Genomic DNA, 14,422 nt, shown 5'->3' with positions numbered 1-14,422 from the left:
ACTTCTGTTCCATCTTTGTTGGGAGTCGCACATGCTCAGTAGCTAGGTAAGGACTACTAGCCAGTCAGAAGCAGAGTATGAGGGCGTGCCCTGACAGTACCTAGGTAAGGACTACTAGCCAGTCAGAAGCAGAGTATGAGGGCGTGCCCTGACAGTAGCTAGGTAAGGACTACTAGCCAGTCAGAAGCAGAGTATGAGGGCGTGCCATGCTAGCAGCTAGGCGAGCATTATAACGTGTGTTACAAAGTGACCACGTTTGTCTCTGAAGTAAAGGCTGGACTACAATAGAGCTGTTTGGAGCAGTTTGTGAACAGTGTTTTCTGTTGGAGATGGTAAGTCCCTTTGGGGTGGACTTTGGGCTTTTTCACTCTGTAAACCTATAACATGCACAAAAAAGACATAAAACGCAATAAAGGTAAAGGAAAAAAGCCAAAAAGCATAATATGAAAGTACAATAACCCAAACAAACTAACCGGTAGAGCAGCAACTCCTGCGTTCTGCGAGGTAAAATGACGAGTTTTTGTTGTGTTGCGTCTGTTTTCTCTACTACAGCACTATTTCCTGGTGATTTTTGGCCACGATGGACAGAAACCTTTGGAGCTGCGGACGGAGGAAGAGTCAGACTGCAACGAGTGGGTGGAGTACATCCAGCAGGCCAGGTGAGAAAAGACAGCTTTAATTTTGAGGTACTTATTGTTAAAGAAAAACTCAAGAGCAGCACACCTCATTTCACATATGTGAAGAAGGTTCTGGAGACTTATGACTTACACACAAGTATTTATTGAACACTCAATTGAGGAGACAATTAAGCAGGCAGTACAGTATAACACCGATGTGTTGCTGTGCTGTCCCAACTCTCTGAAGTTCCTGTCCTCCTGAAGGTGTATTTAAACTCATGCTGGAGGCGTTACGTTTAGCTGAACCTTTAAGGTAAACAAAGAGATTGCAGGCGCTGTAAACACAGATGCTAAAGCCTAGTTCAGCCTATCGCTCTCTCTGGGAAGTATGCTAAAGTGTGGCAGGCCCGCCAACCTCCATATAATTATACATGAACAGTTTTGGTTATTAGATACTGGCCGAATATTCTCGTCCCCTGACCTGTGACCTACTGTATGTATGACCTGATGTTGTCTAAGCTTTCCCTTTTAGTCTCATCATACCACAACATGATGTTTCCACAAATTCCACCACACTTATACTTGCTTGATTATTCCCATGTTATTCTACTTCATACTTCTTTTCTTACACTGCACATCAGAGGTAAATATTACTCCACTGCGTTTGTCTGACCGCTTCTTGACAGTTTCTCGTTACGATTTTGTTTTTAAATATAATACATTGTGTGGAGTATATTTAATCTGTGGTATTGATATTTTTTACTTGCATCTGAATACTTCTTCCAACACCGTCGTCTTCTAACATACAATTATATTTAACACATCTCATCAAAAAAACGGTTTCTCCACTTTCTGTGTGTGTGTGTGTGTGTGTGTGTGTGTGTGTGTGTGTGTGTGTGTGTGTGTGTGTGTGTCAGCGGTTCACATTTAGGTCACACTGGTGCTGTACTGCTCTGCTGGTTACATCACAGACTTGATCTCGCCACTCCACCTCCATTCCTCTCTCTCTGTGTCTGTCTTTATCTGAACATTCAGTAGAAAATATGAAGCCTTTGTTTTATCCCTGCTGATATTTTACTGTATAAACACGTTATGTCAGGTTGTTGCTTATTGACAGAAGGGGGAAGAAGTACTCGGATACTTCAGTAAACTGAACTGGGAAACTTAAAATGCGCTGGTCTCATTGGACGCTTGACAGGATGTTAATCGACTTGGAGGCAGACACATCTAGCTGTCGATGTTTCACCTGATGTATTTATGATTGTGGTTGACTTTGGGAAATATTTGCAGCTTTAGTTGTTTTTGTATTTTTAATATTTGTGTGTGTGACTGTACTGCTGCCTGTCTTGGCTAGGACACTCTTGAAAAAGGTTTTTAATCCCAATGAGGTTTTTTCCTTGTTGAATAAATGTAAATAAGTATAAAGTAGCAGAATACGAAAATATTAAAATAAGTACAGGTCCATTTTGTGACTAACGTGTCAGATGAATCTCCTCACCCACTCGTCTCCTTTCCCATGCTCCCTTTAGTTACTCTGACATTATCATCGAGCGTGAGATCCTGATGCAGAAGTACATCCACCTGGTCCAGATCATGGAGACGGAGAAGATCGCAGCCAATCAGCTCCGCACCCAGCTGGAGGACCAGGACACGGAGATCGAGAGGCTCAAAGCTGAGGTATGCATGAGTGCTTCCACATGAACACACGTACGATGCAGATCAAAGAAAATGCATCTGGCATGATGGGAAAACACTTGAGTTCTGGGCATAGACTGTTAAAATAATGGACATAGCATCCGTGACGTCGCCCATTGGTTGTGCAATGCCGTTTTTAAATTTTACATACAAAACATACAACTTGCAACATGAACACATTTTCAACTCTTCTGAAGTGAATCATCAAGTAGAGATTTACCAGCGAGTAAACGCACAGTACTGGGTACTGCTGCCATTCATATACATACAGAAAATCTGCAAACTTCCCTTTAAGTTACCAGCTAACGCTAGCGGAAGCTAGCCAGCTTGGTTGGCATAACGCTAGTCTCGCATTACCAGCTCTATTTCCACAGTAAGCCAGCTCTATTAAAGAGTAAGGTCTGACAACACCACAGATGCATTCTGGGATAGGAGAAAAAAAACGCTCCGAGTTGTTTGCATTTCTTTAAACCAATCACAATCGTCTTGGGCGGGGCTAAGCTCCAGACGCAGCGACGGTGGCTCTGCAGAATAGTCTCAGGAAGGAACTTGTTTTGGTGGAACATTTGCACCCCGCTAAAACGCCACAAACATTATTAAAAGAAGTTAACTGTTCATCCAATACAGTAATGCTCGCTAGTTCGAAGGTTGTTGTTGCTTCCCGTAGCGAAGGGAGCTTGAGAACGGCGACACACAGAGAGCAAAAGGTAAAGGACATCTGGCGAAACATCCGGCGGCATCGGATATGAGGGCAGTTATGCGCCCTACCTTGCGGTTTTATGTGTAGGCGGCTTAACGAGACATTTTTAGGCGACCAAATGTTCCAATTAACTTTGAAGTAAAAACACACAGTGAGACGGTAAAAAGTTTTAAGATGAAAACACGGACAACACCCAAAAACAAGTTCAGGTCTATTTTGTTGTCCACGGTGTTAGCATGGTTAGCATCACTAAGCCTCTGTCCTGATTGACCGGTCCTAAAGCATGCCCTGCTTTATCGTCTGTTTTAAAATAAATGGGACCATGATTTACAAAATGAACATCATGCTGCGATTGAGGCTATTAACTAATTATGGAAATGTTTACTGAGGTAATAAATCAAGTGAGAAATAGGGTAATTTTTTCCGCATTGGCTTCACTTTTCAGACTAGAAAGCTTCGTCCATTATTTATACGGTCTATGCTTTGGAGCTTAAATGAAAGCTCAGCAGGGGTTCCAGTGATTCCAAGGCCATTACTTCCCCATCATGCAACGACATATTTGTTGTTTTTAACCCTCCGAAGGGGTTTCATGAATATTTCAACCTCTGTGCGGGTATACTCACATAGAGACTGTTGTTTGCCAGATTGTTGTGTTGAACAAAACCAAAGAGAGGATGCAGCCGTACCACAACAACCAAGAGGAGGAGGACCCAGATATCAAAAAGATCAAAAAGGTAAATTGTTGGTTACGCAAAATGACAAAGCCAGAGGAACAAAGAGAGATACCTAGTGTGCTGTGGCTGTGCAGGTGCAAAGCTTCATGCGTGGCTGGCTGTGCCGGAGGAAGTGGAAGATCATTGTCCAGGACTACATCAGTTCGCCTCACGCCGAGAGCATGCGGAAGAGGAACCAGATTGTCTTTAACATGGTGGAAGCAGAGACAGAATATGTCCACCAGCTCTCCATCCTGGTGAACTGTTTCCTGCGGCCGCTGCGCATGGCCGCCAGCTCCAAGAAACCTCCCATCAGCCACGATGACGTCAGCACCATATTCCTCAACAGGTACAGGGCTGCAACTAGCGATTATTTTAAATATCAATGAATCTACCGTTTTAGTTTCACGATTAATGGATGAGTTGTTTGGTCTCTAAAATGTCAGAAAATGGTGAAAAATGTGGATCAGTGTTTCCAAAAAGCCCAAGATGACGTCTTCAAATGTCTTGTTTTGTCCACAACTCAAAGATATTCAGTTTCCTGTCCCAGAGGAGAGAAGAAACTAGAAGATATTCACATTTAACAAGCTGGAATCTGAGAATTATTTTACTCAAACTGACTAATCAATTATCAAAATAGTTGGCATTTAATTTAATAGTTGACAATCTTTTTTTTATTTTGTATAAGAGTAAATGTTTAATCTCCCAGTTGATAGTTACAGTAAGAATCTCTCTCTCTCTCTCTCTCTCTCTCTCTCTCTCTCTCTCTCGCTCTCTCTCTCTCTCTCTCTCTCTCTCTCTCTGTCTGTTTCTCTCTCTCTCTCTCTCTCTCTCTGTCTGTTTCTCTCTCTGTGTCTCTCTATGTCTCTCTCTGTCTCTCTCGCTCTCTAGTGAGACCATCATGTTTCTGCACGAGATCTTCCATCAGGGTCTTAACGCACGGATCGCCAACTGGCCCACGCTAGTCCTGGGTGAGTACTTCACAGTTCAGTCACGTCTCTTCCCGACTTTTTCCCTAACTCCCTGTCTCCGTTTCAATAATCCAAAATAAAGAACATTTAAAAGACATTTTACGTGTTTATAACATAATATAATATACGCATAATATACGCATATATAGTTGGTCGATTACTTAGTTAGTTTCTATTTTGTTACTGTGTCATGCCAAACATTTGGTCCATCACACATAGGATTACAAGACACTACTATTTAACAGACATCTTCCGGTCTCATATATACAACTCATGTTGAGCTTATATAAACTGGTACAATACAGCGTCGGCAGTGATAGATTTACTCAACAACAACCTTGTAACTGAAAAACATTTCAATCCTTAATTTCAAATGTTAAGACTCCATCACTTATTTCATTCATTATTATAGTATAATTATTTTAGGAATTATGCATGACATCTATCTATAAATTACAGGAACGTCAGTTTTTTAAGAAACCAATATGATCATATTTTCAGAGTATTGCCTAAACATGATAAAATATACAACAAAATAAACACATTTAGTTTGGGAGATAAACTCCAATAAAGGTGACTGTTAAGACATTTAATTTGGCATATTAGTGTCATTTCAACACTGAAATGTTTTAAATGATTGACTGCTAAACTAAAATCGTCTACGCAATTGAAGAAATAGATCAAGATTTTGGAAAGTAATATAATAACTAATCCAGAATTAACATTTATTTTAGCCTGATAACAATATGTTAGCCTGGATTAGTTCTGAACAACAGGGCTGTCAGACGTCCGATATGTACGTGTATATATTACATTATGGAGATGTTGGGGATTAATAAACTGTATTACCACATGTTGATTAAAAGACGACATCTGTTAAAAAAGAGGAATGGAAGAGTCTGAAAATTAATTAGTCAGAAAAATGTGTGAAAATGATTTAATCAGTGATTTGTAGAGCATCTTCTAAAGAGTGATCTACTTTCAACAATCCAGTTTGAACCGGATGACTATTCCCAGATGAATTGCTGAAAAAGAGGTAATTTACTCTAAAAGAAATTCAGAGTTAGGATATAATATTAATAGCTCTTGCAGATTAACATTTGATAACCAGTACAGACCTCCCCCTCAGTTTAAAAAAATCAGTTTGTAATAATACAATTTAACAGATAGAGGACTTGAAGTGTGTCCACATGGCCCAGCTTCCTCCACCTGTGATGGAGCAGTTTCAGAGAGCTTGTGGGCTTCAGCGGAGGCCGTCCTTCAGCTCTCACTCCCTCAAAAACTCACACAGCCCAGCTTGCCCTTGCATTTATGCATGATCTGCACTGACTCTGGTCCCAAGTGCACATTTCAGTTTTAAGCGTTACGTGGAATAGTCCAGTTTGTTCATTCGAACTGGTGCAGACCAAACAACCGAACTCTGGTCCGCATAGAGTGCACTAGAGTTCAGTTCACTTTAGGTGAGAAGGCAATCTGACCCTAATATAGGAACTGAACCAAAAAGCAATGCATTTACTAGCTTGCAATTTCAACTTATATATGATTTAAGGGATAAGTTTAAAATCCATAACCTTCTCCTTACTTGCTGTCTTGTCAGCTGCTTACTGTTCGCCTTCTTCTAAAATATTAGAAACACTAAAGCAAAACCAGAAAAACCAAGATGTTGCTCCATTATTTCTGAGACCAGGTTAGTGTCAGCGAGTTTCACCAGGATATTCTGTCTAGTAGACCAGCGACCATTTGATTACAATGTGTGGTGCACTTGACAAAGTCAAAAGGTGTGAACATGCCCTTAGACTCCAGAATCACTTCATATTGTGTTAAGGTGAACATTAAATGAAAGATCATCTTCAGTTCAATCAAAAAAGGTAAATATGTGAAACATTTGCTGTCAGGTTTTCACGGTAGAGGTGTGTTTTTATTGAACCCATTTAAAAAGACAAATGCACAGATAAGAGATTGGGGGGATCGAGGTGAAGTGGAGGAGAGAAAGTCTGATGATGTTAATCCTCTCTCTTCTCCTTCTGCTCCTCTTCTGTCGCTCTCGCCTCCTTTTCTTTCTTCTGTACCTGAGGATCAGAGTTTTGCTCTTTTAGGAGCTTGATTTCGTTCTCCTCTTTGGTAATCCACTCATTCTCCATCCTTCTGCTCATCTTTTCAAACTCCTGGAGGCAGTGGGTTTTGTACCTCAAGAGCAGAGATTTTCTCTTTTAAGACCTTGATTTCGTTCTCCATTTGGTTCGCTTTGTTGTTCCACTCCATCTCTCTGCTCTCTCTTTCCAGCTCATGCCATTTCTCAAAGCTCTTCTCTTTTGCAGCGAGCTCATACGTCATGTGGTCTTCCAGAGTGGCGAGTTTTGTTTCAAACTCTGCCTCCCTCTGGATGATCTGCCTTTCCTTCTCTATGAGCTTGGCTTCGCTCTCCAAATACTTTGCTTCTAGAGCCGTCTTTTCCTCCGTTATTATGTTGATCAGGTCATCCTTTTCCTGGACGACATGGCTCAACTTCCAGTCATTGTCCTCTGCCAGAGTTTGGAGCTTGGCGTCCTTGTCCATCAAATTCTGGTTTGGTATGTTTGATAATGTACCATTAATCTTCTCCTGGGTCTCTCTGTTCCTCTCTTGCTCCTGTTTCAAGAGCCCGACGACCCGGTTGAACTCACCACTCCAGTGAAGTTTGGCTGACCGGGAGATGTTCTTCTCTGCCTTCAAACTTTCTCTGAGAGAGTGAATCTCTTCATTTTTCTTATTCTCCTTGCTTTTACTCTCCTTTTGGACATTTTTCCTTACGGTTCTCTCTGAACGTAGAGCCGTAAGGATTTTCCTTTTCTCTTCCCCCAAGCCAGCATTTTCGGAGACCAGCTGGTTGATTAGTTCTTGAGTTTCCAGTTGGTCTTTTTTCAGGTACTTGAGCTGTACGCTGGGAGTTGGGGAAACGACTGTCGGCGGCATTGTTGCCATGATCGCTGAACAAAAGTATTTGTTGCGATAGTGGAGTATTGCAGTGTAGAGTAGTATTGCTCTATCGTTGTAGTACGGAAGTTTTGGTGTTTTGAGCTCTGTCGCACAAAGAGATGAGATGTGTCGTTAATGAGTTCAGACTGTTAACTGCCTGTAAGCACCCAGGGTTGTATTCTAAACGGAACCATAGAATGCCATGAAAGGTTTAGAATGTGTCACACTGTGTGATGTCACTCTGCATGACAAGTTCCAGAATGTGGTGACCATAGAACCTCCTGAGACCCAGCCCATTAACTTATGTCCATAGAACATGTTCCTTATCAATTCACTTCAATTCAAGAGGCTTTATTGGCATGAATGTTTCAATAACAATGTTGCCAAAGCATCAGACAACACAAACAGTTATATTAGGATGGGTTTATATTATTTTATAAGTCTATTTGTATGGTTATTAAGCAATATGAAACAAAAAGTATATTCTAATAAAAATGTAAAGACAGTAACATTTTACATTAGACATAAATATGTACAGATATTTAAAACTGGGATCTTTTGTGTGTGTATATCTATGGTGATGACACACTGTGTGATAGTTAGGCTGCATCACATGACTTCTCCAGACTGACAAAATGGCAAAATAGAAGTATATAGCCCAACATGGCATTTGATATGTCTGCTCTACCATAGTGGTACCCCCACCCCCATTTGAGAAACACTGATCTACTGTACATCTCCACACAAGAATACATTCTTAATATAATTGAAAACTTCAACTTTGTATTCTTTTTTTATTGATACACTTTTAAATACCCTTCAGATACTTTATCTCCTCATACATTTTTCTTAATTTTACAAAAGAGGAGTTAGCTATTCATAAAAACAACAACAGAGCACACAAAAAGCGTACACATCTAATACAGATATTACTACTAGAAACAATTACAGTCATGGCTAAAAATATCAAAGCTAAAAGTATGTGGGAAATGCTTCATTTTTCACCCTACGGTTAGTGTATGTGTTTTCTTTCTCCCACCCAGCGGACCTGTTTGACATCCTGCTGCCGATGCTGAACATCTACCAGGAGTTTGTGCGTAATCACCAGTACAGTCTGCAGGTTCTGGCCAACTGTAAGCAGAACAGAGACTTCGACAAGCTGCTGAAGCAGTACGAGTCCAACGCTGCCTGTGAGGGACGCATGTTGGAGACGTTCCTCACTTATCCCATGTTCCAGGTAGTACACACAACATAGTACATTTACTCTTTAGAACTGTACTTAGGTAAAAATTACTATAGTTTACTTGCGTATTTCCATTGTATGCTTCTTTCTACTTGTACTCCTCTACATCTCAGAGGGTAATATTGTACTTTGTACTCCACTACATTTGTCTGACAGCTTTAGTTACTTTTCAGAAGACAGTTTTTCTTCCCCTTCCTGTCCAGTGAAAACTGAAGGATGAAGTCTTCCTTTGTGTTGAGAACATTCTCCTTCTTAAGCTAAATAAAGTCTTTAAAAAGCCTCTTGGATCAGCTGGAAAATGCATCGTCACAAAACTGACACCACGAAAAGTTTAAAACTTTTTAGAGGAAAATGCTGATGCGGAACATTTTATTGCACAATGAGTACTTTCACGTTACGTACTTTAAGTACATTTTACTGACACATACTTTTACTTAAAGCTTTGAATGCAGGACTTTTAGTTGTAGCGGAGTATTTAACAGTGTGTATTAATACATTTACTTCAGCAAAGGGTCTGAAAACTTTTTTTTGGGTATTTCAGATTCCACGATACATCATCACTCTTCATGAGCTGCTGGCTCACACACCTCATGAGCACGTCGAGCGCAAAAGTATGGAGTTTGCCAAATCCAAACTGGAGGAGCTTTCCAAGTGAGTTTGTGCACAATTCACATATATACATGTGTGTTGTGACAGATAATGTTGATGAAGATTGTTCGTGTTGTCAGGATGATGCACGATGAAGTGAGCGACACCGAGAACATCAGGAAGAATCTGGCCATAGAGAGGATGATCGTCGAAGGCTGTGACATCCTGTTAGACACGAGTCAGACCTTCGTCAGACAGGGTGAGCCTCCTCTACAACATCTGCTACCACTTCATTTTATCCCATGGCCTTTGACTCACTCCTGACTCCGTGAACAGGCTCTCTTATCCAGCTGCCGTCCAGCAGTGAGCGGGGCATGCTCAGTAAAGTCCGCCTGGGCTCGCTCACACTGAGGAAGGAAGGAGAGCGGCAGTGTTTCCTGTTCACCAAACACTTCCTCATCTGTACACGGACGTCTGGAGGAAAGCTTCACCTGCTGAAGGTCAGCCTCACCTGTCCACAGATATACTTAACAAATACAATGGAATTAATAGAGCTCGATGGTGTTTTAAGCCCCCAACGTCTCCTTCCAGGCAGCGCTGCGACCGTTGACTTCAAGGCACCTAACCTTAACCCTTAACTCTTAACCCTAACTCTAACCATTGCCTAATCCTAGTGCCTTCCAGGCAGCGCTGGCTGGAAGGAGACGTTAGGGGCTTAAAACACTGATAAACATTAATAGATAACCAACCTTTTTCTACTTTTAAAGGAGACCTGTTATGCTTTTCTGTATTTTCTGTCCTATCTATAATGTTACAATGTTGGATTTTCATGTTAAACTTGGCCGAAGCTTCAAATAATGAGGTAAACGTATGTAAAAGAAATCCCTGTGAGACAAAACCTCAGATTTCACATGCTGTAGTGCTGTGAGTATCGGAGTGACGTCATACCGAGCCGGTTTTCAATTTATGGTCATCTGCTCCATGTTACTGCAGTGTTGACATTACAGTAACAGGGCATACCCTGCTACATGTAATGTGCCAAGTCAGGGAAAGCTGTAATCTTGGTTGAAGATGTTTTCAATTTCTCCCCAATTTCGGATCATATTCCAGCTGGAACATGTCTGCCTTTACCCACAAGCCTTTATTGGTGATTTTTGACTGTAAAAAGTGCTGCTATATACTTAGTCAGTCTCAGGCTGCAATGGACTGTACACTATACAGAGGCAGAATCCGGAGATCAGGAAACGCTGTCCAATCAGAGCAGACTTGAGATTTTTTGGCAGTGGGGCTTAAAGAGACAGGCGCTCGAACGAAGCGTCTCCGACAAAGTGTGAATACAGGTATATTCAGACAGACCGTATGGGCAAAATAATGTGTTTTTGAACATTAAAGCATGTAAACATTTTTTTGTAGAAACAACAATACAATTATGAACCTGAACACGGTATATAATAGGTCTCCTTTAAAAACAAGTGAAACAACTTCCCCGTGAGGTAGAATTTCGGATCAAATGTTGAATTTGCTCTCTGTCACATCTTTTCTCCCCCAACAGCAAGGAGGCACGTTGTCTCTGATAGAGTGCACTCTCATCGAAGAACTAGATGCCAATGATGAAGACTGTGAGTACTTGTTATACCAAATATTTTCTTGTTTAACATTTTCCCGTTAACTTAGTCGTGGGCCTTTTTACACTTTCAGACAACGCAGCAGGTCAAGGCTTCAACCACCTGGAGTTCAAGATTGTGGTGGAGCCTCTGGATGGTCAGTCCTTCTCCGTCGTCCTCTTGGCTCCTTCTCGCCAAGAAAAGGCTGCCTGGACCAGCGACATCAGCCAGGTACGCCTGACTGTCTTAAAGCTGTTAAAGAGCTCTCTAATGTCGGATTAAAGAGGACTGAAAGTGTCACCAAATCTCTGTTTCAGTGCATTGATAATATCCGATGTAACGGCCTAATGACCAGCGTGTTTGAGGAGAACTCCAAAGTTTCGGTGCCGCACATGATCAAGTAAGAAAAGAGGATTTTTGTACATAGAGTGGTTATAGAAAAGGAAGATTTCAAACTGAAAACATTAAAAATTAAATAATAGTCTGTGTTTTTGTCCCGTCGTATGACAACATCGTCAACATACAGTACAATTTGTTTTGTGACTGAATATTGCGTGAAATGTTGCTACAAACAACGAAAAAGTGATAGTGTTTTTTTAATTTATGAATAGAAATTGTACTTCCATGTTGTAAAAAAAATCATAAAATATAGTGGTTTTTTTAGCTGTTAAAGTACTATGAAAATCCATTTTATGAAATGTTAATGATTTAAAACGGAAACTATGAACTTGTGAGGTGATTGTGAAGTATTAAGAGATGGACGAACACGAAAAACCCATTTAGGGCTGCAACTAACGTTTAATAGATTAGTTGTTTTGGTTTATAAAATGTCAGAAAATGGTGAAAAATGTGGATCAGTGTTTCCCAAATGCTCAAGATGCCGTCCTCAAATGTCTTGTGTTGTCCGGTCAGGTCTGACACCCGACTGCATAAAGACGACGTCGACATTTGCTTCAGCAAGACGCTCAACTCCTGCAAGGTCCCTCAGATCCGATACGCCAGCGTGGAGCGCCTCCTGGAACGACTGACGGACCTGCGATTCCTCTCCATAGATTTCCTTAACACCTTCCTCCACACGTACAGGATCTTCACCACAGCGGCCGTGGTCATCGACAAACTGGCGGACATCTACAAGAAGCCGTTTACCTCCATACCTGTCAGGTACACATCACTGTGTCAAAGTGTTACCCCTACTGTAGGTACATTGACTACATAATAATCCGATTTTTGCTCTTATTTCGAAAAAGACAATGTTCTGACTAAGCTGTTTACATGGCTAATGAAAGTTAATATTCAACTTATATTCCCGTTTACGTGCAGCCGTGCAAAATAGGATTTTTTTTTTTTTTTTTTTAAGTGCCCATATTATGAAAAAATCACTTTTTCTGGGATTTGGGGTGTTATTTCGTGTCTCTGGTGCTTCCACACGCATACAAATTTTGAAAAAAAACCATCCATGCTGTTCTGAGTGAGATACGGTTTCTGAATGTGTCCTGCCTTCAGTCTCCGGGTGAGCTGGTCAAAATCTGCGCAGCTTTCTACGTCACTAGCCGAAACGAGCTGGCTAACCGCAACCGTTAGCATGCTAGCTCGTTCTCAATGGCAAAGCACTGCTACAACACACACAAGTTCACCATAATCTACAAAAGAACTACTTACATGTGCACCCTCTTTTACTGTCTGTAAAAGAAAATGTTACTGTTAAAATACAATTATGAAACTGAAAATGAGCATAATATGGGAGCTTTAAGTTTTCCACCGCTGGTAGACTTGTTGGAGCGTGCAAACACAGCGTCTCTCTTTCATTCCTTCAACCACCTTCTTGAAAAGGTCGGCGTTGCGATGTTTGTGCATATCCAAAAACCTGTTGATATCCAAGTCTTTCATGTTCTTTAAAAGTAGCTGTTCGCATCTCTACCGCAGCCCTGCAAACTGTCGGCTGGTTAGTTTGTGTCCAACAACCATAGCAAGGCACAGAGCTGACCGTAAACTGGCAAGAGGCCGTAAACTTGTCACAAACTGCAGTAAAAACCCTGATTGAGACACATATTCTGAATGCGCTGTATACATGTCCAAATAATGCTTCTAAAACCAGAATAATACCGGAATATCCCACATTTCTTAATCAGAAAATGGTAAATTCAGAGAAGGGCCTTATTCGGAAAATCCAAACAGAATATGCTGTTTACATGACCTGCATCAAATTCAGAATATTGTCATATTCGGAATAATAGTGGAATATAAGCGTGCATGTAAACGTACTTATTGAGGTCTGATGATGTCTGTAAACAACGCTGTGATTGTGTTTATTTGTTTGCACACATTCATCCACCCTCATGATCTTTCCCTCTCCTCTCATGTAACAGACTTCATGCTGCAATTCATTCACTCCATCTTTCCATCTCCACGTGTTCTATTGTTCTTCTCATCCTCCTCTCATTATTCACCTCCTTTCTTCATCTATCACCCTGCCATACACCTCCTCCTCCTTTTCTTCCTGTCACTGTATCAGGATCGAGCAACATTCGTGTGATCGTCTGTCCATCATGTCCCTCTGTCCTGACTACAGTCTGAAGATCACACAGCTTGCACTGGACCAGTCCAAGTAAATACCATCAGTAGAGTTAGAGTACGTGTCCACAAAGGCGTTTTTTTGACGGCAGGCATCACCCCGCTTCCCAGCATTGGACGCTTGTTGGGCAATTTCTCTTCACTGACTACTGACAAGCAAGGAAAACAGGCTGCACCTGATTGGACGAACGCTTCACACGTGGGGCTGTCTGCTCCCGGATTTCAAACCAGACCAACATGGAGACTCGTTTGGAAAACTTTCACTTACATAGTAGTTCACCGAAATGTGTTTCTGAAAACATTTTATGCGAGAAATAAGCTGCTGTTGCTGAATCTGTCTTCATCTTAGATCGGAAAAAACGGTCAGTTTAAAAGATTTTTGTAAGTTTTCGAGAGTTGGCGAGTCGAGCTGGACGCCTCTGATTAGCATAAAGTCGCCTGGATTCAACTTTATGCAAATGAGGAGTGGGCATCTCGACACCCTACGTCACAAAAATCGCGGCGCTACCAGAATGCATTGCCCGGCTGCTTATACGCTGGAAAAAAGGCAACTTCAGAAAGAAGTACAAAAAAAATGAATACAAGGTGTTTTTTGCTTGTAATAAGTAAAAAAAAATCTGCCAATGCAAGAAGTAAAAGTTCACTTGGTAAGATTTCTTGAAATCAGATTTGATCTTCAAATTTGATCCACCTTTTACAAATTAAACAGCAGCTTAAAAACCTAATGAAATGTCAAAAGAAAAGCTTGTTTTGTCTAAGACACAA

General features: G+C 41.1%; 1 protein-coding gene across 10 annotated transcripts in view; it reads left to right on the top strand.

The window, feature by feature from the left end:
* The window catches only part of rasgrf2a (Ras protein-specific guanine nucleotide-releasing factor 2a), a 48,140-nt gene that overhangs the window by 18,671 nt on the left and 15,047 nt on the right, over positions 1–14,422 (top strand). For 5 of the 10 annotated variants that reach the window (XM_078271326.1, XM_078271323.1, XM_078271320.1 and 2 more), the window contains exons 2-15: positions 553–659; positions 2,147–2,294; positions 3,657–3,746; positions 3,821–4,074; positions 4,617–4,696; positions 8,668–8,888; positions 9,436–9,545; positions 9,623–9,741; positions 9,819–9,982; positions 11,035–11,101; positions 11,181–11,317; positions 11,404–11,486; positions 11,999–12,247; positions 13,599–13,691. In XM_078271326.1, the coding sequence (XP_078127452.1) occupies positions 553–659; positions 2,147–2,294; positions 3,657–3,746; positions 3,821–4,074; positions 4,617–4,696; positions 8,668–8,888; positions 9,436–9,545; positions 9,623–9,741; positions 9,819–9,982; positions 11,035–11,101; positions 11,181–11,317; positions 11,404–11,486; positions 11,999–12,247; positions 13,599–13,691 (1,922 nt within the window). The remainder of the gene's footprint in view (positions 1–552; positions 660–2,146; positions 2,295–3,656; positions 3,747–3,820; positions 4,075–4,616; positions 4,697–8,667; positions 8,889–9,435; positions 9,546–9,622; positions 9,742–9,818; positions 9,983–11,034; positions 11,102–11,180; positions 11,318–11,403; positions 11,487–11,998; positions 12,248–13,598; positions 13,692–14,422) is intronic. The other 5 variants (XM_078271321.1, XM_078271325.1, XM_078271328.1 and 2 more) reach the window with 3 other exon arrangements.

Source organism: Sander vitreus, chromosome 16 (assembly GCF_031162955.1).
Source record: "Sander vitreus isolate 19-12246 chromosome 16, sanVit1, whole genome shotgun sequence".
Classification (NCBI taxonomy): domain Eukaryota; kingdom Metazoa; phylum Chordata; class Actinopteri; order Perciformes; family Percidae; genus Sander; species Sander vitreus.
This window is presented reverse-complemented; position numbering and strand designations above follow the sequence as displayed.